Below are 26,080 nucleotides of genomic sequence, written 5' to 3' on the forward strand. Positions count from 1 at the left end.
TTCATCGCTATTCATGAAGAAGTGCATTCGTCGTCTACTGCACGATTTGTGATACGGCCGATTGCACGTGTTCCCGCCGAAAAAATGTCATCTGAAAGAGATGTAGGTGCGCATCTTTAGGAGGAAACAAAATCCTTATCAATGGAGGGATAACCGACTGTGCATGCGGCTCGTTAGACGTGTTTTTTAACGGCAAATCTTCTTGAATACTTAAGTTCATGCAAACAATACCGGACCTGGGGGTGTTTCACAACGGCTAAGATCAACTTTAAATTGGACTTAACTATGGCAAGCTATTCATTCCACTGGTTGCTCTCACCATTGGTCTCTCAAGTATGATCTTAAGATAACGTCTTTTCCTTCAATAATGTACTATCAAAAAATGTAAATTCTGTAGATTTGTGACCATGATTTGTACATCCCTTGAGAGACTTATGCCAGGAAACGGTGAGAACAAACAGTGGCATGAACGGCCTGCCATAGTTAAGTCCAACTTAAAGTTGATCTTAGTCTTTGTGAAACACCCCCAGGGGGTTTCAAATCGAGGGGGGGGGGGACCTCTCCCAAGTTACATTTGAAACTCGATAGTGTTCATGCAAATATAAATGGTGAAACTGGTGTTTTTAAACCGAGGGGGAGGGGGCACCTTTCCCAAGCGACACCTGAAACTCGGTGGAATTCATAGAAACATTGGCGGAACCAAGGTTATAAAAAATAATATATGAGGGGAGAGCCAAATATGCTTCTTGTCCTCACACAATCCTATTTTTTTAAAACTTCTGAATCAGTCGGTTTGTTATTGTTTGAAGAGTTGGATATTCACTACAGTCAAATCAATAAAACAAACTTACTCGATTTATAGAGGGGTTGATGCTGCGAATTTTTTTCTTTTTGTAACCAACAACAGCATGTATCAATATCATCTGTTAGCTCCAGCTACCTTAACAAATGGTTCAACAGAAATCTTTCAAGGTGGGTTTATAAATGAAAATTTCTTAATGAATACATTTTCTCTGGAGGTGTCATACAATTCTCAGGTTTTGATAAAAACGAATAAAGTATAGCATCGCTCAAAATGGAGGTGTGACACTATTCTCAGGTATTGATGAAATGAATAGAGTATGGCAATGCGCAAAATGTGAAACCAATGCCACCTTTCAAAACCCCCATACATATTTTCTCAGAAAAAGAACCACTTTTGTTTATACCATAGCGAAAAGGCGTTTCCCATCGGTGAATTGTATAGAGCACTTAGAACACTATTATGCTACGCTTCATATTTTGTATGACTGTAGGTTGGAATAATTTTGTCAGAAGGCTTCAGTGTTTCCGGTGCCTCCTCGAGCCCTACGTGACTAATGGATTTTTACTTTCTCAAGGTATAGACATCTCGAGAAATGGCGAAGATCGAGCGCCACAATTGGTTTTGTTTTGGTTTAATTCACGGATCTCAAAAAGGATATAAGAACGCACCGGTGTGGCTACAGGGGACAGGGGTACGTGGGCGCTCTATCCACTTGAAAAGTAGAGAGAGAAAAGGAGATGGAGAGAGAGAGAGAGAGAGAGAGAGAGTATGTGTGTGTGTGTGTGTGTGTGTGTGTGTGTGTGTGTGTGTGAGAGAGAGAGAGAGAGAGGGGGGGGGGGGGGGGGGAGAAGAAAACATAATCATAACACAAAACTTTTTTTTCTGCGTTTATATTACACTTAATACATCGACAATGTCTCAAAGAGGTTTGCAGACATAAACCATTAAAACTGTCTTTAGGACTCAGGCTTGCACACACACAATGTAGACACATTCTCCACTCCCTGGGGAGCATTTCAGCCAGGCAACGCTCACAATACCGATCAAACTACAAGGACTTTCGCATCCCGGCTACCGTGTACCCCTATCACCAGGGTAGAGAGAAGCAATGCAAATAAAATGCCCTGCTTAAGGACATTACTGCCTTACCGCGGATCGATCCCAAGACCTTTGCATCTTTAGTCAAGTGTTTAGAAACCACTTGGCTACGACACCTTTACATACAGAGTTAGGGGAGAAAGTGATAAGAAGAATAAATGTGAAACGAAGCGCTGAATAGTATTTTCAGTGGCTGCCTATTGTATCATATTGTATCCATTTCATCGTAAGATAAAGATTCTTTTCTTTATGAAATGAGCATCATGACTCGTTTCATCTCCATCCTCGTCAATACGAACACGAAGATAACCTTATTGTGATGTCACCTCGGTACCCATCACGTGATCATGCGGTCACGTGACTTGATACTCGACTTCAAGAGAGTCATGGGGGTGCTCCGAGGGCAGTGTCAATCAAGATTAATGGATTTTGACAGCAAATACAGAAAGAAGCACAAATTACATTATTGCTGTACTCTAAATCATGAATATAAATGACTTGTTGCCTGGAGTAATAACAGAACGGTTTGCCAACTCTTTGAAATTAAATATCGAGAAATCTGAGATCTGGTGCTGCGATATACGATTGCGATAGTGGAGTTGCCAGGGTATAGTGGTTCATTCACTTATCTCACAATCCAAGGGTTGAGGGTTCAAACCCCTACCCGGCACTTACGTCCTTTGTCGAGACATCAGTTCACATTTGCCCTTCTCTTCCCAGCTGAATAAGCATTCTACCACATATTGCTAAAAATCCCAAACAGTGAACAGCACTGCACTCAGACATGATCATGTGGGATTAATTTCAAATGTTTGGTCAAAGCGATCATTCAGCTACGTTTTTTCCATGCGTATTTCGAATATTAGAGCATCAGGAGATATAATATATCTACTATTGCGAGTTCCTTAGAAGAAAAAAAAAAGGAATTTGAAAACTCACAAATTTATCATGTTTTCAGTTTACCAGAGCTCAACCTTCTCTTTAAAGAGTCTTTATTATAAAAAATAATGCTTTAAGGAGGCTAAGTCGAGCCAATAGGTGGAATATTTGCTCCTCTTTCTTTACTGCCTCGGCTTCGTCCCAAACCCTTATGTAAATTTGATATTTTCGGAAAAGGCAGCATTTCACCGCAATTCTAAGTAATATCTCTCAAATCATTGCAAATGGCGACAATTACGCGGACAAAGTAAATATTTGAGAATACACTTCCTCAAGTGTCGAAATCAAATAGCCTTTTTTCTGGTCGAAAAGGAAACACAAAATTCCCATGCGTCGAAAAGCAAATACCAACAAGGACAATAATACTTGACCAAACGTTTTGTCGTCGAAATTATAGACTTCTGTCGTTTAAATGTTTTTTGTTATTTTAGAACTGGGCCCTGTCTTACAAAGAGTTGCAATTGATTCAAATCAATCGCAAGTTTGCAAACTCCTATCTTGTATGTACATAGTTGCGATTGATATCAACTCTTTGTAAGACAGGGCCCAGTTCCACATTATGAGTAATGAACAAACATAATGCTCCTGTTTGACCTGAATTCACTTGAGACGCAGCATATCGATCTATCTATATAAAAAAGACACTTGATCTAGTTAACAAGTCTCAAGTTTTTTAAAAGTGTACTTGAAATAATATTAGTTCCGAGCTTCGTTACATCCCTACTCCTACTCTTATTGCTGCTATTAGTACTACTTCTGACTTCTATTGCTTTATGCTACTTCTTACGTTGCCTATCTACATACTACCATTACTGATACTACTAGCCTACTACTACTGCTGCTACTACTATACTACTACTACTACTACTACTACTACTACTACTACTACTACTACTACTAGTACTACTACTGCTACTACTACAAAAACTACTACATGTACTACTACTACTACTACTACTACTACTACTACTACTACTACTACTACTACTACTACAACAACAACAACTACTACATGTACTACTACTACTACTACTACTACTACTACTACTACTACTACTACTACTAATACTACTACTACTACTACTAGTACTACTACTGCTACTACTGCTACTACAATAACAACTACTACATGTACTACTACTACTACTACTACTACTACTACTACTACCACTACTACTACCACTACCACCACTACTACTACTACTACTACTACTGCTACGACTTCTGCTACTACTACTACTACTACTACTTCTACTACTACTACTACTACTACTACTACTACAACTACAACTACTACAACTACTACTACTACTACAACTACTACTACTACTACTACTACTACTACTACTGCTACTACTACCACTACTACTACTACTACTACTACTACTACTACTACTACTACTACTACTACTACTACTACTACTACTAGTACTACTACTGCTACTACTGCTACTAATTTTATTACTCATAATACTACTACGACTATTCTACTCCTAATTTCACTAACAATACTGTCTACAATACCACTGTTCCTATATGTCTATCAATATTCCAACCTCGATTTTCTTCAGACAATCATGATTGCCATGCATACACGTACTTAATCAAGAGTCTTCACGTATGCTTTTTCACCCGTCCGCCATGTTCAAGTTACGTCGGTGTTGTAATAATTCGGATCAGCTGTCCTTGCTAAAAGGGCTTAAGAGCGGTCATTGTAATTTATGATATTCCTACTCTTGAGATGATGCAACGCAGCTGTCTTGTGCCAATCCTCCAAAATCCTCCCCTGATCCGCTAGAGTGCGGCTGTAAAACGTGAGCAACACCTCGTCTCAGAACCCCAGCATCATGGACTTCTAAACTAAGATAAGTTCATCATGGCAGCCCCATGCCTTGCCTTTTGCACACGGTGCGTCATTAGCTAGTGCAAGACTGCGTCAGCGACGGGCGTGGTGTTTGACGCACCTTTCGAGAGTTTCATCGTACGTCAATGTAAAGTGAATTTGAAATGAACGCTGCGAACATTGCGTTGAATTACTGGCGCTCGCAGTAAATGCTGTCATATAGTCTTGATTAATAACTCAGTAACGCAATCGCGACGACGCCTCATTTGCAAGGAGAATTATGCATCCTTCCTCTTGCGCCAATTGTTTTCAAGAATAATCAGTTTAAAAAAAAAATACATGTTAACATAATAACTGCTTATTCTAGGGGAGTCAATTGATGACTCATTGACGCCAGGGTCATATTTCGATTCGAATACAAATCCGAAGCCTTGCGTCAGGACATTGCAGCCCTCCGTCAAGAAATAGCATCTGCATCTAGAGGCAGGCTGCTTATGAGCCTACACTGTCCATTTATATCTTGTATGTCCATGTCGACAGTTAGGTCTCTTTTCATCAACGTATCAGTAATCTTCTTTAGTAGAGAAAAAGAGGAAAAAGAGGAAAACCACGAGTTGACCTATATTTAGCAACTATTATATAAACATGGAAAAATGGAAATCATGTATCAAATTTCGAGTTCCGGTACACGTGTGTTCAAGTCTTCTGCTGCATATAAACTGTCAAGTATTCTTACCAGGAACTTACCTCAAAAACTGACCCCCTATCGCATCACTTCGGGGCTATCCGTGTTCATAACCGCAGCTTTATGTTATAATACGTAAGGGACTTGTTCTTATGCCGTCACCTACCGTAATGTCCTCAACGTAATTGACGAGTCTATTTTGAGAGATATTCTATCGAAATATTATTTAAAAAATTACTGTGGTCCTTGTACACTATCGGGGATAGAGAGATGTGATATTTATCAACACTTAATGTGTAGGCGTTACTAACACTTCAGAATAGAATAATGTTTTGACACTAAATTGCATAATGCTTTTATTCTAAATTGCATTCATTTTTTAATTTTTTAATTGAAGATTATCTATACTCTTAAAGGACGCATCCTGAAAGGTTTAGTAGTGTTAGCTCACACCTTTTTCCAAATAAGGTATAACGCCCTCTCTCCACAAGGGCGTCTTCGAAAAACACCTCCCCTTAAAAAATCCTGGCTACGCCCTCTCTAGCTCTTCTCCACTCTGTGGAGGATGAGGGGGGGGGGGGGTTGTGTCACCATCTGATTATTTCGCCTTTCCACTCTCGCTTCCTATCTCTCTCCCTCTCCTCTTCATTTTCTTCACCCTTCAATTTTTTATATATTTTTTTGGGGGGGGGGCGGAGGGGCACATGGCCCCTGTCCCTTGTAGCTACACCATTGTAATATAATACACCTCATCATGGCAATGTGCCTATGATTCACACACGCTCTTCTCTTACCTTGACCTAATCTCGGTGTAGCTGGTCATAATTATCACATCTTATCGACTCTATCCCCTCTACTCTTTTTCTGTTTGTTTTAAAGGTATAGACCAGTTTTGGAAATGCCCCCCTCTCAAAAAATGAAATGGAAGCTCTATTACCAATCATATGTTTTGACTAAAACGTGATGATACAAATTTTGCCGGGAAACCGCCTACTAAAATTATTATATCTATCTGGCCTTGATAGATATCCCGTAGTCTCATATACATCTTTCCGTATACAGTGCTTGTTACTTCACCAAGACTGGGCCACATTTGTTATCATCTTGATGATTCCAGAACTTTGCAGTACACACCAATACTTATATGCTAGATGATCAACCTTTTATGAATGATTCCACTACGTTTCTTTCACAATGCAATTGCATGACCAAAACTGGTCTATACCTTTAAATTGTTGCAGAATTAAAGTAAGCCCGCAGGATTTCCCTACGCCTATATCAGGAGCTTTTTAATAACTGCCCCATTGCAAGGGTTAATTGTCTCTCATAAGCTTATACGTGACGGCCTTTCATCACCGTGCCTACCATAAACCCACTAGAAAACAATTAAAGGCAATATTAAAAATATTTTTCCCACTCCCTTTCGCTTTTCTTCATCTCACGCCGGTTTTTTCGTGTGCTTAAATCATTGTGCACAATTATTTATTGTATTTGATATTATTTCGTTTGTCATCTATATATTTATGAACTATCATTTTTTCATTCAATTTTTGTATTTACAAATCGAATGCACTTCAAATGAGAAATGAATAAATATAAAATCAAATGAAATTTATTCATTAGTTTTTACTACTTCTACTATTTTCATGATTTATTTATGAACAGAACCTTCAATTTCATCTTGAACGACCTTTAAACCCTGGTTTAAAAGCTGGTTGCAGATCTCGAATAAAGGATTTTTTTTTAAAAACCATGTAACACTATTAAATCACGATCACTACCCTTTTCGGCTTGATCACACCGCGGGAAAATAGATCATAATAATATGTATACGCCAAAATGTCGTCGGCAAGTTGTTATCATATCGCAGGTAGGCAGGAAAAGGTATCAATTATTCAACTTTTGCACGTGATAAATCGAGGATTCTACTTATATTATTTCGTGCGTATCTCGGGGGAATGAGCGCCTGAAAGGGATACACGAAGTTCGTTTCGGCATTGGATGACTGGAATTGAGGACATTGTATTTCGTTGAAAAAAAGGTCTCAGTGTGATCGAACTAGCAGGTTACGGCATCACGTGCAATTGAATGCTCATGCTTTTACAAACGTGAGTTGAAAGGGAGAACATCTTTGCAGGAAGATTCTTGAAGTAATTTATTATTTCTATTATATACATATATAAATAAAACTAAAGTATTAGTGAGTTCGAAAGCAACAGAATCAACATCAACTTCTCCTACTATATATCTACTACTTTCACTTCTACTACTACTACATAACTACTACCACTACTACTACTACTACTACTACTACTACTACTACTACTATTACTACTACCACTATTACTACGACTACTACTACTACTATACGACGACTACTACTACTACTACTACTACTACTACTACTACTACTACTACGACTACTACTACTACTTCTACTACTATTACTACTACTAACAATATTTATTAAAAATACCGGATCACACTGCTATACCCTACCAGGTAAGCGGGCTCTTATCACCTTCAAAAGTTGAGAATCCTACTTGCTAATTAAAAAAATACTTTTTCAATACCAACATTTTGGAACTCCCTCTCAAATGACGGTTTGAAAGAGAGACCTATATCATATGGTTCTCAGGAATGCACTTAAACTTTATTTTTTTTTGTCCAGCAGTATGAAATGGCCCAAATAGACAGTTCTTTGTAATGATTTGTTGGTTATCAATTCATTGCTGTTCGCTTTTTTCTTCAATTTCTCGATACCGCCCTATACAAGTTGCAAATCGTAAGTTATGATATTAAGAAAACTATACAATGTATGTGCATCTGTATAGATTCTAAAGCTGCCAATACCTAAAGGGTTGAGATTCCATGCTCCGTTTAGAAAAATATGGAGACAATGCAGTTTATACGTGTAGGGAATTAATTGGTTTATTAACTCATTTAATATATCATAAGCAATTATTTACAAATAATATTCGCAGAGACATGCTCATCTATAAATGTAAAAAATGATAAATAGGTTGATAGTATTAACCTCTCGAGAAACCGCTTCGATCAAATTCAAAGAGAAGAGAATAAGGGGAAAATACAAAAATCGTCATCGATGAAAGTTGTAAACACCTGTATGGTCACACGACTCTGCACATGCGATATAAAGGGATTGAGAGCTCAAATGCCTATTAAAGCTAACGAGTCCAGGGAATTCAACAATAGGGACTTTTAGAATTGTCGAACGACAACGTGGATTGCTACGATCGACGTACTTGTAATGCACTGCCTTGAATGGACGTCACACGTATCAGTCCACGCAAATCTAAAAGTCCCCATTGTGCATTTGGTACTTCACTTTTTCTAAGGACTCACGAGCGATGGTCACGTGACGCGGTTCGTCTTTGTCGTCTGTAAATGCACTGGTGGATTTAGGAAACGCGGGGGGATGGAGTAGGTGGTGGTGGTGGGGGGGGGGGACCGGCCTGTACTACTTACAAACCCACAAAAAAGACAAAAACTGCCCTCTGGTTGCCCCATTCAAATTCTAAAAGAAGAAGAAGAAAAAAGAATACCTAAGAAGCTTAAGACTTTAAACAAAATTAGCACCTGAAAATATGATAACTCTTTTTTCTTCCTTTGTTTCTTCTTTTCTTTCTTTCTCTTTCTCCCTGTTTTCATTTCTTTCTTTCTTCCTTCTTTCTCTTTCTTAATTTTGTTTCTTGGTCTTGTTCCCTTTCTTGTTCTTTTTTCTTCTTCTTCTTCTTTTTCTTCTTCTTCTTCTTCTTCTTCTTCTTCTTCTTCTTCTTCTTCTTCTCCGTCTTCTTCTTCATCTTCTTCTTCTTCTTTTTCTTTGTTCTTGGTAAGCTAGTAATGTCAGTATTGGTCAGAATTTCCTTTAAGTATGCTCCCTTTTTACACAGCCCTGAAAAGGTCTAAAATCACCCTGTGTATTTGTTTCCAGGCAAACTGAGATATCATTTTCGACCGGAGCGCACGACACCGGATAAAACGCTGTACGAAGATTACCTTTGCAGCAAAAAATATTCAAATTACGTGGGGTGAGAGATTTTGGTGTCAACAATCGAACATACGGTTATCTGCTACAGACTGTGATGATGCGTGCTTTGGCGACAAGAATTATTTTGCGGTCGATTTCTTACATTATTTTCGAATTCCTTATATTTGTAACCCTGGACACTAATCTGAAACATACTCTAACCTCTAACTTCATATCCACGATGGAATAATTCCTATATTAACTTGGGCATTAGTATATATTTTCGCTAAACTGTTATGAAATACGTTCTTCACTTCTTCTCATTGAAGATGGTTTTATTTCTTTAATCGTGCGGAGTCTGCATTTAGCATATGTGGAAATTTTGTTGTCTTGAAATCTGCAGAGATTCTAGTTATAATCATTTTGATTTTTAAAATGCCAAAGTTTTCATGTTGGCTGTCTTGATGTTCCAAACTCTTCGACTAATGTTTTCAGCATAGCTCCTCCCCCCCCCCGCCCTAAAAAAAAAGGGAGTGGGGGTGGGGGGGGGGGTACAAGGTACATTTGAACACGGTTATTAAAGTGCAATACGATCTTGCAAAGAGATAAACGAAGTTATTTCGATTGAAAGGCAAGGCCAATTCTTGTCAATAAGGGCGCATATTACCGACGAGGTCACGACTACTTTAGACGTTTTGACTTTTATCAGTTAAGCTGCTTATGAATTTCACATATTGATAATGAAGACAAGATCTTATATAAAATCTTCTTTAAAGTTTATTCGTATTTTGAGATTATCAGGATTTAAAGATTAGCTCAACTAAATTCATCATAATCCACCACTCGGTTGCTGTTTTTTTTTTGTTATGAAAGAAAACTTACATGACTTGTATATGTATCTTTCTTCTTCATCTTTTACATAATGCTCAAAGATTAATATCAAGATCCAGATCGTTCGATTGAGTCCATGATGGTATTTTGCGTTTCTATATAATCCCTTTATTATGAAATTTCATGTTTAAAATATATTATATGATAATGGTTTTACAGCAAAATGGCTGAATTGTAGAATGTTGTACATTGCGTAAAAACGTAAACATTTATTGTTAAAAACATGAATAAATTACAGTAAAATTGTCCCGCAAATCCTATTTAGAGATAACACACATTCATTAATTTTCGCAATAAATCCGTAAACACCTACATATAAATTGATAAAATTCGCTAGACAGGTAATAATTGCTTCTCGAGAATTTGCCCTAGATCGTAATATTCATAATATCCATGATTTTATGTGGGCCATTGGAACAAAATTATTTACACAAAAAATCTTTGATTCAAATCGGTATTGTTTATTGTGGCTTGTAATATATGCGTGCCTCCACAACAGTACTATGAGTTGCGAAATCGAAAAATGATCCAATTTATCGTCTCCGGCTTTAAATCAGTCTCATTAAGTATTAATCTCGGATGAGTCGACTATTGCTCTTCGAGCGGGCGTTCGTCAATGGAATATGAACGAATAATTAAAGAGACTTATAACTCATGAGTCCTCGAATAAACTTAGTAAATCTGATAGCAATTACATAACGTAGAAGAAATTACAATGTAAGTGTAATGTACAGAATAATCGAAACTTATAAATCATACATTCTTCAAAATAAAAATAAAAATAACAAAACAAAACATATCCCCCCCCCCCCCCCAAAAAAAAAAAAAAAAAAAAAACACGAAAAAGCAAACGCGGAAACCGTGCAAACCCGACAAAGGGAGATGAATAAATAAATTTTAAAAAAAAAATTATATCTCACCGCGCATGGTTAATAACAACAACTGTAGACAGAATCAATGGATTTAATCTCATTAACCTTGGTAGCTAAAACAAGCACAGAACTCGTCCCTGACTCGGCCTCGGCTTAAAGGAAGCCGGGCCACGTGAAATCATGCGTAACACAATTTATTGAATGATCAATATGCTTAAGTGAAGTCGAAAAATCAAATATCCTTTATTTGATTTGACAGATAACAATATTATATGGTTGCCCTTTATTGAAATCCGATCACAACATATGAGATCTTGCGTTTCTTGCGGTACGGATGAATGCAATTTCTTGTGTATGTTTGAAATATTGTAACAGCAGACGACACGATTATTTAAAATGATGAAATGTTATGTTTATTTGATATGAATTCATAGGTTTGTCATGTCGTTTCCAAATATAGATTTAATGTAGTTACCACATTGTTAGACGATAAACATTTTTTGCCCGTAGGGATTTTTTTCACATATCTCTGTCTCTTTCTCTCCTTTTCTCATTGTTTCCCCTTTATCTATCTGTCTGTTTCTCTCTCTCTCTCTCTCTCTCTCTCTCTCTCTCTCTCTCTCTCTCTCTCTCTCTCATATCTCTCTCATCCGTGCATCGATGGGCTTATCTATATCAATTTTTCCTCTCTCCATGAAACTGTCTGGAATATCAGTCGTTGTTAGTTTTTTTTTCGATTGGGGAGGGGGGCATCTGCCCCTAAGCCTCTTTGAACCTACACCACTGTGTAACTCTTCTGCTGTCTACAGCCGATGACAACATACTTGTTAGAGAGGAATGCATTCTTTTTTCTAGGAATGAGATTATTCCTTCGAATAGCTCTACCCTTACTACCATATCTTTACCCAAAGCTATAATGCTTATCCAAGCAAGCATTTCAATCCCCTTTCTTCTCCAATAGGCAAGTAGAAATGACAGAGTAATGAAGAAAACCAAACGCTAGCCTGCATATCTTTCCGGAAAAAAGCACCAACATGAATATGATTAAATTCAATATGCGTGATACGCTCAGGGCGACTCGATAGCTTATTCTGTATACATACCATTTCATGTCCGCACAACAACAAAAAAACTACAGGTCTGTAATTATTAGTGAAACAAATTTCGATCAAAAAATCACTTTCAGGAAAACAATCAGTACAATTTGACGTGTACGTGTTTGAAATTGACTTTTCTGTCTCATTGGCAATATGGTAAACAAAGACAAATAAAAACAGTACGGTAAATAGATTTTAAAAGCAAGAGGCGATTACCAGGAAAGCAAATGCTTTAGTTGTGGACGCCCATTGCATTAAGGAGAAGTTACTGTAAAAACCTCAGAAGACAGTTAGGCATCGGAAGATATAAAGTTAATATTGATTGATTGTCTGATTGATTGAGTTAAAACACGGTTCATTTTAATTGCACATTAATAACTTTCAATCAAATAAAAATCATACTTTTCACTTTTCTACCAGGCCCTACCACCGCCATCATTTCTTTTTTTTCTTTCTTTCTTTTTCTCTCTTTCTTTCTTCCTTTCTTTTATTATTTCTTCCTTTTTTCCTTTCTTTGTTTTGTTTTTTCTTCTTTTCTTTGTTTCTTTCCTGTCTTTCTTTCATAATCTATATATTTATTTGTCTTTGCTTCTTTCTTTCTCTCTCCCCCTTTCTCTCTCTCTCTCTCTCTCTCTCTCTCTCTCTCTCTCTCTCTCCCTTTTCCCCTCTTTCTCTCACCCCTCTGTTAAATGAAAGAGAAAGTATTCATGATGAAGCTTTCGTGTAAGGATCTACTGAAGCTTCAAACTATCTCAATGTACCAGAATAATGGTTGTGCCAAAGAATCACAATTGAATGTATGTACAGTCAAACGTGAAAACCTGACGTTCGGAAACGTTATTAATCCGAAATGCGATTTTCAATCTTTAAAGACGTGTTCATTCAGCCTCAGGATCGACATCCGTTATGTGTACATAAATGTATATTTAGCTCACTACTTCCGGTGAATCGTCAATGTTCAGCAAGTACACGTTGGCCGACCATATAGCTTAGTCCATTTTGACTCTTGAAATAATACTCCAACATGAAATTCATTGTAAAAAAACGAAGCGTTCGCAAATATTCACTCAATAACACAAATATTTTATTCAAATTGTGTTTATACACATGAAAACATACTATTACAGGGCAGATGACGAGGGGGGGGGGGGGGGCTCAGGGAGGCAAGACCTCCCGGGGAACTTTGGTACTCCCACTATTCGGACAACGGTTATTTCATAATCGAGTAGCTGAATTGTCACTGTTTATAATCTGTATATCCTGTGCTGTATGTTAATATCGCTACATTTGCATTTGTCGCAAACAATTATACAATTAATGGAAACAGGGTGCATCCAAAGGTTACACAGAATTGGGAGATTTCCCATCTTTATTATTAAAGCAATTTTACATAAAAACGAGTTTAGGTGTAATAATAACGCTGTGATAGATAATTATCTAAGGACATCCAGAAAACGAAAATAAAGCTTAAAATAGTCCTTGCTAAGTCCACTGTACGTGATTTTTTTTTAAATGAGTCAATGTCATTTTGATCATTCTAACAGCATTACAATACGCAAAACAAACAAACTTGCAATAACCTTTTTTTAAATGGCTTCTACAAGTTCTCGATAAGTTCTTTCACAATGGAATCGTAAAGCCAGAGCTTGTCTTTACAATGATAGACTCACACACGTACAATGTCACGGAAATCTTAAGCAAACGGATGCAAATTTGCGATGTATATGATGCAGTGCTGCTGTATAATTTCTCCTCGTACAATATTTTATATTGCTGCTTTTACTCTGTTAATTTTTCAGAAAAAACAATAAAAACAGAAAAAAAAAAAAAAATTCTCCTCGTACAGAGTAAACTTGACATCGGCGCTTTGATTTCCATATTAATTCCCCGCCAACTCGAAATCGGAATATTTTTCTTTTTACTTCGGCACGATTAGGTACATCCTTCAATTCGAGTGGAAGTAAAAACGAGGGCACACGATCCGAAAGAACACTATACACTTGTCTTAGTGTACATATATAACGTGTTATTCTCGAACAAAACAAGATGCGTCATTTCGCTTGCGTCATTTTGCTTGCGTCATTGCCTGCGCAAGTCCAGCTATGCCTGTGATTGAGATTGGTCCATGCGCCAGTGATTCAATAAAATTGTTATAATTGGTATATTTATTTTGCGCCAGTCACTGACTCAGTCCTACGTCAAACAAAATTAATGGCGCATCATATGCAAAATACCTACTTCACATTAGAGCATATAAGAATGAAAGAAAAGGGAGGGTATGTAAGAAGAGAGAGAAGAAGAAGAAGAAGAAGAAGAAGAAGAAGAAGAAGAAGAAGAAGAAGAAGAAGAAGAAGAAGAAGAAGAAAAAGAAGAAGAAGAAGAAGAAGAAGAAGAAGAAGAAGAAGAAGAAGAAGAAAAAAGAAGAAGAAGAAGAAGAAGAAGAAGAAGAAAAAGAAAAAGAAAAAGAAAAAAGAAGAAGAAGAAGAAGAAGAAGAAGAAGAAGAAGAAGAAGAAGTAGAAGAAAAAGAAGAAGAAGAAGAAAGATTATTAAAAAGTATATTCATCATGATCATGTATATTATATTAAATGTATACTAAAAAAGGGCCCTGATAGTCAATTATATGATGTTCCTATTATGTTGAAGCAAGATTGTTCATGTAAATAAAAACAATTATCCTATATGGACACAATAGAGAAATGAAATAAAATGAAACAAAATGAAAATGAATAAGATTATAATGCCCCTTCCTAGGCCTCTAACGATGCCTCATGACATCACTTTCAGCTAGATACAGTTTGACTTTTATGCGTAGGGAGATTGATTGTTATCCCTTGATTTTTGCTCATAACGATCCGCTTACGTTGCTGATCACAATCGCCCTGAAGGCCCAACGTCTTGAGATAGGACGAAAGTAAAAGACAACCCACCCTTCAATGGCGGACCCAGGATTGTGTTGGGGAGGGGGCTTAATTCCGAGAAATCTTTAAAATCCCACTTTTTAAATACATTTTCAAGTGCCTTGGTGGTCTTAAAGGCATCGTTTAACAATGTTAAACTGAGATGCATGGTCCTACGTGTTATCAGTGCCTGTGATGTGGTATAATAATATTGAACCCCTAAAATATTGCGCTTCAAAATGATCATGAAGCGCCTCAAAAAAGTTTTTAAAAAATTGAATGACCGGTTTTACCACATTCATTTTTACCCAGTAGACTGTAGTGTTATAAAACCCGTAGTGAAAAGGAAAAGTGTAATTTCGATTTCCAATAATAAAAATCTTTATAATCAGAGAGGCGAACGGCTTGTGAAAGGCATGGGATTGCTGACTGACCGAAAGGTTTATAATTATGATTGCAGCATGAGCTAAATCCAGGATTTTTGTTTCTGGAGTCTGGAATCTACGAAAACTTGATCTTAGAGTACATGTGTTCTTTAGGCACAGCTGGCAATATTGAAATCTGTAGAACCTTAATTTTATGCAGCTTCTTAAAACTTACCTTGATGGCAAATTTTAGCTGACTTCGGCAAAAACATGCTCCGCGGACATTGCTCCCCTGGTCAATTTCCTACAGTGAGCAAATTCCTAATTTAACCCGGGACCAAAAATTATATCTAACCCTAACCCTAAAAATAAGCTCAAACCCAATTGCAGCCCTAGCCACGATCCTAAATCTAACCTAAACTCATTTGCAACCCTGCCCGTGATCCTAAATCTAACCCAAAACTCATTTGCAACCCTTTATCGTGATCCTAAATCTAACCTAAAACCCAATTGCAATCCTAATCGTGATCCTAAATCTAACCTAAAACCCAATTGCAATCCTAACCGTGATCCTAAATCTAACCTAAAACCCAATTTCAATCCTAACCGTGATCCTAAATCTAACCTAAAACCCAATTGCGACCCTGGCACTAAACACTAAACTATTCAACTTTTTCGAATTAACCTCCGATCAAAATTTCACCAGAGCATTTTCTTGTTGGGTCACTAACTCGACACCCCCCCCCCCATCAACATTATGCATGCTTCGCCCCTTTTTTTATAGTGCCAAAGGAGACGTCATGATTCCTGCTCTCCTTATTGACCTCGAGTTCGTTCCTCTTTGAGAATGAAAAAGCTGTTATGGCCCTGGGGCAAAATTGGGTTCCTTTTGAGAAGCAACTTAGCACCTCTCTGGTATTGCGTCATCTACAGTAGATATTGACGTCGTATTTTGGACACCTTTGAAGTTGATTAATGAATGAAACTTTGTCTTTGATCAAAATGACAATATGTCATGTTCCATAGTTGATGGTCTTTTACAGGCTCCCTCTCTCTCTCTCTCTCTCTCTCTCTCTCTCTCTCTTTCTCTCTCTCTCACTCTTTCCTTCTCGCTCAACTTGTCTCAGTGTCAATGTCTTTTTCTCTTCGCATGATGTATATAATCTTGTATTTCTTTTTTCCTTTTTTTTTAGATGTCCAAGTTTCTTTCCCTTTTCCCGTAAGCTCTAGATATGTTTGATAGAGAGAGTGAGAAGGAGGAGGAGGAGGGGGAGGATAGAGAGAAAGAGAGAGAGAGAGAGAGAGAGAGAGAGAGAGAAGTGAGATCAGAGAAAGAAAAATGAAAACAAAAGAGAGAGAGAGAGAGAGAGAGAGAGAGAGAGAGAGAGAAAGAGGGGTGGGGGAATAAGTATATAGTAATGAAGAGAAGAACACGTCTCCTAAATCCTTAGAATCCTACTTTAAGGAATGTTCCGGTATGAACGTGACTATTCGCACATTGCGTAAAATCCCTATCGTTCTCACTAGCGTCAATCTTTGATGAACATTATGGTAGAGTCAACGAGACAAAGAGGAGTCAAAATACCAAGGCACACATCCTTTAAATTAGTTTGTTATCCAAACAGGCCCTGGTCTCCATTTAAATCCTGTTGTTATTGAATTAGCCAGGCAGAGATCGAGCTACCGTGTACGGAGGATTTCTTTTTGCACTCAGCCCCCAGAGCGCGCGCTTCGGAGCTTCGGAGCGCGGGGGAAAAAAAATCTCTTTTTTCTTCACGTGCAAGAGCATGTGCGCAACATTTTACGAGAGATTATTCTGATTAGCTTCGGTAATCTCCTCATGCATTAACAAAAGAATGATTAGCGAATAGATAGATATGATTGCTTTTTGTAATCAGGTAGTGTGCGTACTTAAGATTTCTTCATAATCATGGTTCGAATACACAAAGCACCTTTATGTCCTTACACAATATGAGACACAATAAAAAGAGCTTGTTGTATGTAGCCAGGGTAACTAGCTGGTTGTCCAAAAATGGTCCAAGGTTAGGGAAGATAATGATGTGAAATATAATTAATCACATTTCTCCTTTTCTAATATGAGACACACAAAACCGCTTGTTGTAGCCAGGGTAACTAGCTGGTCTGGCCAAGAATGATCCAAGGTTAGGGAGGATAATGATGTGAAATATAATTAATTACATCTCCACTTTTCTTTCTTTCCTTACTCTTTTATTTTTGTATTCGGCACCTCCTTTCCTTTACTGTATACCACATTTAATTATCATTAGAAACAGGGCATTTACACTTGAAATAAAATAAAATAAACGTTTAAAGTCGCAGCTCAGAAGAGCGATTTTGCTTCGTGGACGGAGCCCGACTCGGAGGCGGATAGGAGGGGGCATAGGGGCAAGCACCCCCTGTGAAAACCAAAGCTGGTATATGTTATCAAAGTACATGAAGTTTTAAAGAAATTTAAAAATGTGCCCCTTAAAAGTGCCTCCCTGTGGGCAGGGAAATCCTGAATACACCGATGTAACCAAGTAGGATACCTTGTTAAACCTCAAGAGGTGCAAATTGGTTCAAATTGAAGGGTGAAGGATTTAGTTATAAAGCAGGTAACATTTTGCATACTAAAGGAAACTGCTATAGGTCGCAAATTTGCAAATTTATTTCTTAGTGTTGTATTTCTTTATTAAGGTTGACCCCTATTGAAACTAAGTCAGATTGTGTTCCACTTCATGGCTGTGGAATTAAATGTGTTATTGAAAATCAGGAAATTATTATCAGTCTCCTCCTCGCTTAAACCTCGTTGTCTCGCCCCCTTTCACCTTCCTCTTTCATGCCTTTGCCCCCATGTCACAATACAATAGATATCCCACCTATTTCAACTGGCGAATTTCAAATGAATAATTGAAAGGGATATCAATCCTAACCTGATTTTTTTCTAATCTCTACCTTTTCTCTTCTAATTTTTCTCGGAGAGGAATTAAAGCCATCGGTCCCCTAGTTGCCTTTTTACAATCATACACAAGCTTTCTTAGCAGTAAGGTATATAAAGCAAACCATCAAACCAGACCTATCTTGCTTTCTTCTCCTCTTTCTTTTTTTCTCGAGATTCTTCACAATGTCTCTTTCTCTTCTGGCCATCTCCTTTTCATCTTATTATCTTCCCATATTTCATTTTCAATTCCTTCATCTTTTCTTCATCCTATCCCTCAATCCTCAATCGTCTCTACACCATGATTCTTCCTGAACTCTTCGTGGAAGCTGGTCGAATAGCCATCTATTTTCGTTATTCACATCAATTCCAAATCACGGAACCCCCTTGGCAATACCGATTCTTTTCAGTCTTTGTGGCAAGTGCTAAGTACCGGTACGGGCAATCCATTAAACGGTTATTCGTCAAGTTGAAGAAAGAAAAAAAAGAGTCTGTATAAAAGATGACGTCATCTGCATTATTTTTATGCTCGTGCCACCTTTAATTCATTTATAATATTTAATTTTTTTAATTTTTTTTAAAATCAGACGGTTGTGGCATAAGTATGATGCCGCTAAAACACCCGTTCGTCATCAGGTCGTTTGCGTCATTACCTGCACCTGAATGTAATTCGTTCATACGCTAGTAAAGCAAAGCAGTGTTACTTTGCACTGTTTACTTTACCCACACTGGTATGCGATTTGACTCCGAAGTTGCGTCAAAGGCCGCGACAATCGCAGACGCAGTCTCACATTAGAAAAAGGACGTCTTGCGTGCAACGGGGAATTTAATCTAATGAAGGCCTAAATTCGCTTTCCTTGAAATTTTCTTAATTAACATTAAGAATGACTCATTAACCAAGCCCGGTTAGCTCAGTCGGTAGAGCATGGGACTCTTAATCCCAGGGTCGTGGGTTCGAGCCCCACATTGGGCGTACATTGCTTTTATTGCACTGATGTTTTATATAGATGTATTTTTACAATCTGTAAACCTTTTGTAAATTATATGATCTATTTTTTCTTTTGACAGTATAATTTATTAATTTAATGATTAGGTGTGATTTACTTTCTTTTCTAATAAAGGTTAGGAATATTTCCATTTCCAACTAACGTCATTAATTTGGTCAGATAGTTTTATCCACCAAGCCCGGTTAGCTCAGTCGGTAGAGCATGGGACTCTTAATCCCAGGGTCGTGGGTTCGAGCCCCACATTGGGCGTACCTTTTATTCCTAAATTCAATCGAACGAAGAGTTCATATCTCCATGGCTGTTTATTATTTTCTTTTCCATTATTTATTTTTTTGATGTAGCGCTATCTGATTTGTTTTATATTCTTGTTGCGTCTGTTTCTTTTGTGTATTGATATTAAGCTCTCAGACAAATGACAAGGGAATTTATTTGGTCTGACTATTTCGTTGATAAAGATTATGAAAATTGAAAGGGAATTTAAAAAAGGTCCAACTAGACAAATTGAGTCAGCCAGATAAAACTTATTCATGAAGCCCGGTTAGCTCAGTCGGTAGAGCATGGGACTCTTAATCCCAGGGTCGTGGGTTCGAGCCCCACATTGGGCGTACATTGTTTTTATTGCGCTAATGTCATATGAAGATGTATTTTAATGATCTGTAAACCTTTTAAATAGTATGTGATCCATTTCCTTTGCTTTTGCCAGTTTAGATTATTTGTCCAAAGATTAGGTGTAATTTAATTTCTTTTCTAATAAAGGTTATGAATATTACCATTTTCAACTGCCGTCATTAATTTGGTCAGATACTCTCATTCACCAAGCCCGGTTAGCTCAGTCGGTAGAGCATGGGACTCTTAATCCCAGGGTCGTGGGTTCGAGCCCCACATTGGGCGTACATTCATTTTGATTGCCAGATTTTTCTTTGATAATGACATAAAAATTTAGAACTTAAAGGAAAATCAAATTGGTAATTTCTCTTTAGTTATCGTTCCTTTTTCGATAATTTTGTAATTTGCGTTAAGAATGGTGTATGTGCATAATTGATACATGTTTATGAATTGTTCAATACAATGACAAGTTGAATGTGACTAGAATGGTGCTGTTACACGTCTTCTTTTATTAACCACTTTTATTAACCACTTTTATTAACTAATGAACAACATTATTTTGTTATTGCTTCAGGGGTATACTTAACAACTATCTTGTTTAATACTTTGTGTTGTGTAATGTATAGCGGCATGAATCATGTCATCTCTCTTCTCGTTTCTTAGTTTTCACATTGAAATGTAATGTCTGTTTGTTTGAATCCAGTTAATCATATGGATTTGTCATTTGTTTATATAAGAACTCTTACGAATATAAGAACACTGATTTAACCAAAAATGGCCCGGTTAGCTCAGTCGGTAGAGCATGGGACTCTTAATCCCAGGGTCGTGGGTTCGAGCCCCACATTGGGCGCATCGCTTTTGCTGCATTTAGTAGATTTGTCGAGTGATTGTTTTAATGACTTTGGTTTTTGTCCCCAATCCTAACTTATTTCTTCATCAAATCAAAACTTAGCTCTCACGTGGTGGCAGATGTCAGAGGATTGTTTGGAGGAGATCCTTTTTTCCAATAACTATAGAGTGTGTGACAGACTTTGCTTTAAAAATAATCTTGAAAATAACAACAATTACATAGAATCCCTTGCGGTGTACCTCAAGAATCCATATTTGGTCCATTCTTCTTCTTCATCTTATACACACATTATCTATGGATCCTTTAAAAGGTTACTTTAAACATTTAAAATAGATTGGGTGTTTCGTTTTATATTTAACATGCACATGTGGAACTATACTCAATGTCGTTGTTACCGATTCATTTTGTTGTTGTCAAAGAAAGGTGGACGTATTGTCCCTGAATGCGTTATCATGCCATATTGTATTAGGGAGTGAAATTAATACGTGTCTCATCTTCGACCTTCACCGCGTGCGTATATTCTCTATCAAGCTAATTAGGAATTAGCTCCAAATTTAAAGGGCATTGTCCGCCGCTGTCTGAAACGAATGTATTGTCCCTTTTCTTTCTGCCCGCCGACCTTGAATGTATCTTTCATTTTTTTAATCATGTTAGGGGTGATTACAATTCACTACTCAGCCTCCATGCTACCAGGCTGTAGAGAAAGAACTTTCATACATTTTCATATTGCAAATAACTTTTTTTTCTTCAAACCTTTTGGTTTGTTTGACAGTATCAGCCTTTTCACACACAGCTAAAATTCATCGTATCTAGAGATGATTAGTATAAACATGTTTAACTCAACAGTTTTAAACACCTTTAAAGAAAATTGTCTCTGTGTGAACATCGTTTATACGATGTTCGGATAGATGCGAAGTCGCGATTCATACGCCCCTCAAAGAGAGCTTGACATTTGGTGTGTGAACGGTTTAAACGTGTTTAAACTGGATGGAGCGTGTGCTTTGTTTGATATGACCTGACCTTCAATGCGCAATGGCACTACTGCGCATTTTAAGAGCAGTAGTTAATCACGAAACGATTAACGATCACACCGAAATTTCTTTGTGTGAATGATGTCGTATGTACAGCTGATTAGTTTAAAGCCCTTTAAACTAATCATGTTTATAGAATTTTAGCTGTGTGTGAAAAGGCTGATAGTTTGTCGGTATAAATGCGCCGTTACATCTTTCTTGTGACATTTCATTACATTTTGTGTGTAGATGCACTTTTTTGTGCTTTTGAATTTTCCCATGAGCCACCCAACCCCAGCCACACCGAGCCTGGTGAATGGGTTTTATAAATTGGTTTTGCCATCACTTCTAATCACGTACAATTAAACAAAATTCTTGTAATGCGAGGGACAAATTGATGGCATCATGTTCATCAACATTTGACAGCTAAAAAATTCCCACTTTTGACAAAATGACAAGACTTTTACCTGCTTGCCTTGGTCTCGCATAGATTGTGATGGCCAAATATTCTCATCACAACCCATCGACCTCGGATGTGGCAGTGGGCATTTATTATTCACACTTTTAGCCTTCATCATATTACGTACAGCTCAACACATTATGCATGGTATATTCTATACTGAAGTGTGAAGTTCTCCTCCCCGTTTCTTTGCTCGCTATATTGGCGACGATGTGTTAATTTTTTCTCCAATTAACGGAGATGACGTCGTTAAACGTACTGTCAGAGATGAATTATATATCTGTGTGCGTAGAATTGTGGGTGATCGTGTGTGTCGGACATATTAAAAGTATCAGGATAAGATATTATGTTGTGTATGTGTGCGTGCGTGTGATCGCGTGTGTGTGTGTGTGTGTGTGTGTGTGCGTGTGTGTGTCGGTGTGCGTGAAGTTATACATGTATGAACTGATTTTATTTTTGTTTTCATCAACCGTACAATCTATGTAATGAAAATGTTTTGAATTCATGTCAAGAAAAAATAACTGTATTTTATATCTAAGATTGACTTGTATTCTTTGGAATCAATAAAAAAAAAACTATTGAAAAAAAAGAAACACAAATCTATGAAGGAAAGTCACCGGTGCGCTGACAAAAGAAAAGGGGACGTTTTTGTATAAATTTAAGATCAGCTCTTCCTCTTAACCTCTGTGAAATCTATTTATGTTTTGGTATTAATCACAAGTCCGTTATTATATATATATATATATATATATATATATATATATATATATATATATATATATATATATTTATATATAGGCCTATATATAATTATATCTCTTTCTCTTTCTCTCCTACAGTCATATTCCTGCTCGTCGGAGGTAAAACCATGTTAGATGGCGACCAGCAGACCTTCCTGCTGGCCGCCCGGCAGCTTGGCATGACGGGCGAGGACGGGCATGTTTTCATCGTCATCGAACCCTTCCCGGATCCCAGCTTTACGTCGCCCTGGCAACCCCTCCTCAGCCCCCACGCCAACGAGACGGTGGAGGGAGACGTCACAGCGGAGGAGGCTTTAACAGAGGCTTATCGGGCCGTTTTGATGATCACAATGAGGTAAGCAGTAAATAGCTTCGCCTGAAGAGTGCTCACATCTATAAGTATCGGGTTAAAAGAAGGTGAAGCTATAGATAATAATTGCGGGTCGCTCTCATGGATAAGGCACGCATTATCTACAGAGAAGGTTGAGTTCTCGGCCCCGTAACACAATGCTTAAAGCAATAATGATGGAATCCTCAATTCATATATGCAGCAACATTTTCTTCTCATTTCTCTATGTATTTCATTCTATCCCTCTGTGCCTCAGAATAGTTTACTAGATCGATGGCGCATAATAAATGCTTTATTTTTATTATTGTTCCATTTCTCTCTTTCCTCGCTTTATTTTCTGTTGTCTTATATAATTTTTAAATTATCATTATACATTTATGTCTCATTTGTCAGTCGTCATTGTCTCTTTTGACCTCTCCAGTGTTCACTATTCTATATACGTGTCGTATTAAGTTGACAAATTATGGATTTATAATCGTATTCTTGTTTTGCCCCTTTTTGGTAATATATGTATATATATTTTTCTTCAAGTCAATATATTTACATGTTACAAAAATGAATTTGTCATTATTTTGAGGGATCCACATTTTACAAGCTTTGCTTTTCAGTGGATCCCTCCATTTCCACAGGTTTATCTTAAATAAACTTTTACAAACCCATTATACTGGATATTTATGAATACTTTCTATTTCATGACTTTAAACCATGTAAAATGTATTGTATTATTGAATATTGAATTGTTTATCTGATTTCTTGTCAAAATTACTGTTGGAAATGAAAAATAAAACTTAAACTGAAATGAAATTGTAGATATTATAATAACGCTCAATGGCAAAATGGCTTTCATTTCTGTCTCGCACATGTGTTACAGGGCCCTGGCTAAAATGAAGGTCTGGACCCTGCTTTATAAAACTTGTTATCAATGGCAAATTACAATGAACTGTTATATGCTACCAAAATAGTATCATTTAGAATTATGCACCTTTTATAATCTACAAATTCAGGTTTTATTTTGTTGGTAACGAAGCGAGAGGGAACATATCGAAAAAGAAACTCTTAAATATTCTGTTTTATTTGGTGAAATATAGTATACAAATGGAAGAGCATTCAAATAGAAGAAAAAAAATGAAGAAACGAAGTATACAGAAAGGGAAACAAATAATTGGAATAACATAATAAGTATGTATTTATGAAATGAAGAAATAAAGAAGGCCGACAATAGTTATTTATACAAAATAAAGGAAACAGACAGTCTTGAAGCATGAAGCGTTATAAGTATATGATCGCAATATTGATAGTCACAATGCTATCGTGTACACATGTTGCCCATTCTTCCCCTGATGACGATCCTATGGAATTTAAGAAGAACTCTTCTAAATTGGAAATTAATGTTCCTCGAGGGGATTCGCTGTAAATGGCGTATCAATAAGAACTCTAAATATATCTCCGATTCTGGAGAATTTGAATACTTCCATTAGCAATTTTCGATTTAAGTCTCACTTAGCTAAAGGCGTTTCTACAACTCATTAGAAAGCAAGAATGGCAATCCAAAAGGAATTGCTTATGGATCTTGAGTCTTGGGATAAAAAAATATGTAAGAAATAAACGAAAAGCAGAGTCTGTGGAATCGGAGACGTACAAAAGGAATGGTTGGGAGTGGAGGCATCGCATCCTATTAAAAATGTATTTTTAAAGCATATTGAAAATAGGTGATGATTATTTTGTTATTTTCCTCTTGCTCTCATCTCATCTCTCCTTTTCTCTATCTTCTTTTCTGTCTCTCATCCCATCCTCGCTTTCCCAAAATTCTTTGGCTAATCTATTTATCCTTCTTACCTTATCATTCAAAAAATATTATCTGAACATCTTTACATCGCCATTCTCTCTACCTCTCTTCACCTGTAAATACATATAATAATGTTCATGAATTTGTATGTCTGTATATGCGACCCCCCCCCCCCCACTCTCTCTCTCTCTCTCTCTCTCTCTCTCTCTCTCTCTCTCTCTCTCTCTCTCTCTTCTCATTACTTTGTATCCCTCTAACTTCCACTTTAAGCTCTGTCTTGATCACATATCCCCCGCTTCTCTCTCTCTCTCTCTCTCTCTCTCTCTCTAACCATTTACTTATCTTTGTCCCCTCCTCCAGTCTGCCTGATGACGGTCGGCTTGATGACCTCATGAGTGACGTCACAGATATCATGATGCAACCTCCTTACAACGTGGAATTTCCAAAGGTCAGTGCACTATTACCTCTCCCTGAAATCATGAAACAAAGTAAACTTACCAAAGTTTCAGACGAAACACGAAAAGGTAATTATTTCCACAAAAGACAATAAACATTCGTCAAGAGATATACCCTGTTCAATACTTTTTTTCTTACTAATAGAACTTTAAAAAAGGAATTAAAGCAGCGATGTAAGTGTAATTCATTTGCTTGATAACTCGATGCAGCCGACGCCGAAATCAAATTTGGGGACTTTTAATGAGTTTTCGAGACGGGAAAATGGGTCGAAATTTACTAAGCATGTTAGCAGTCTCTAAAGGACAATTTCCGATAGGATTATTTCCCGTTTTGTCCCTCAGTGGTGCAAATATGATTTGCGTAGATAAATCATGTTACACGTCTAAACGTATT

General features: G+C 37.2%; 1 protein-coding gene and 5 non-coding genes across 6 annotated transcripts in view; all 6 read left to right on the forward strand.

Moving 5' to 3' along the window:
* The window catches only part of LOC105446861 (receptor-type guanylate cyclase gcy-14-like), a 61,389-nt gene that overhangs the window by 32,832 nt on the left and 2,477 nt on the right, over positions 1–26,080 (forward strand). Inside the window, exons 2-3 of the mRNA XM_030986437.1 lie at positions 23,196–23,451; positions 25,592–25,679. Coding sequence (XP_030842297.1) covers positions 23,196–23,451; positions 25,592–25,679 — 344 coding nt within the window. The remainder of the gene's footprint in view (positions 1–23,195; positions 23,452–25,591; positions 25,680–26,080) is intronic.
* TRNAK-CUU lies at positions 19,324–19,396 on the forward strand. Its single transcript has one exon. It is a non-coding gene; the product is annotated as a tRNA-Lys (tRNA).
* On the forward strand, positions 19,607–19,679 carry TRNAK-CUU. The gene has a single exon. It is a non-coding gene; the product is annotated as a tRNA-Lys (tRNA).
* TRNAK-CUU lies at positions 19,963–20,035 on the forward strand. Its single transcript has one exon. It is a non-coding gene; the product is annotated as a tRNA-Lys (tRNA).
* TRNAK-CUU lies at positions 20,249–20,321 on the forward strand. The gene has a single exon. It is a non-coding gene; the product is annotated as a tRNA-Lys (tRNA).
* TRNAK-CUU lies at positions 20,814–20,886 on the forward strand. The gene has a single exon. It is a non-coding gene; the product is annotated as a tRNA-Lys (tRNA).

Source organism: Strongylocentrotus purpuratus, unplaced genomic scaffold, assembly GCF_000002235.5.
Source record: "Strongylocentrotus purpuratus isolate Spur 01 unplaced genomic scaffold, Spur_5.0 spur5_scaffold_15, whole genome shotgun sequence".
NCBI lineage: Eukaryota > Metazoa > Echinodermata > Echinoidea > Camarodonta > Strongylocentrotidae > Strongylocentrotus > Strongylocentrotus purpuratus.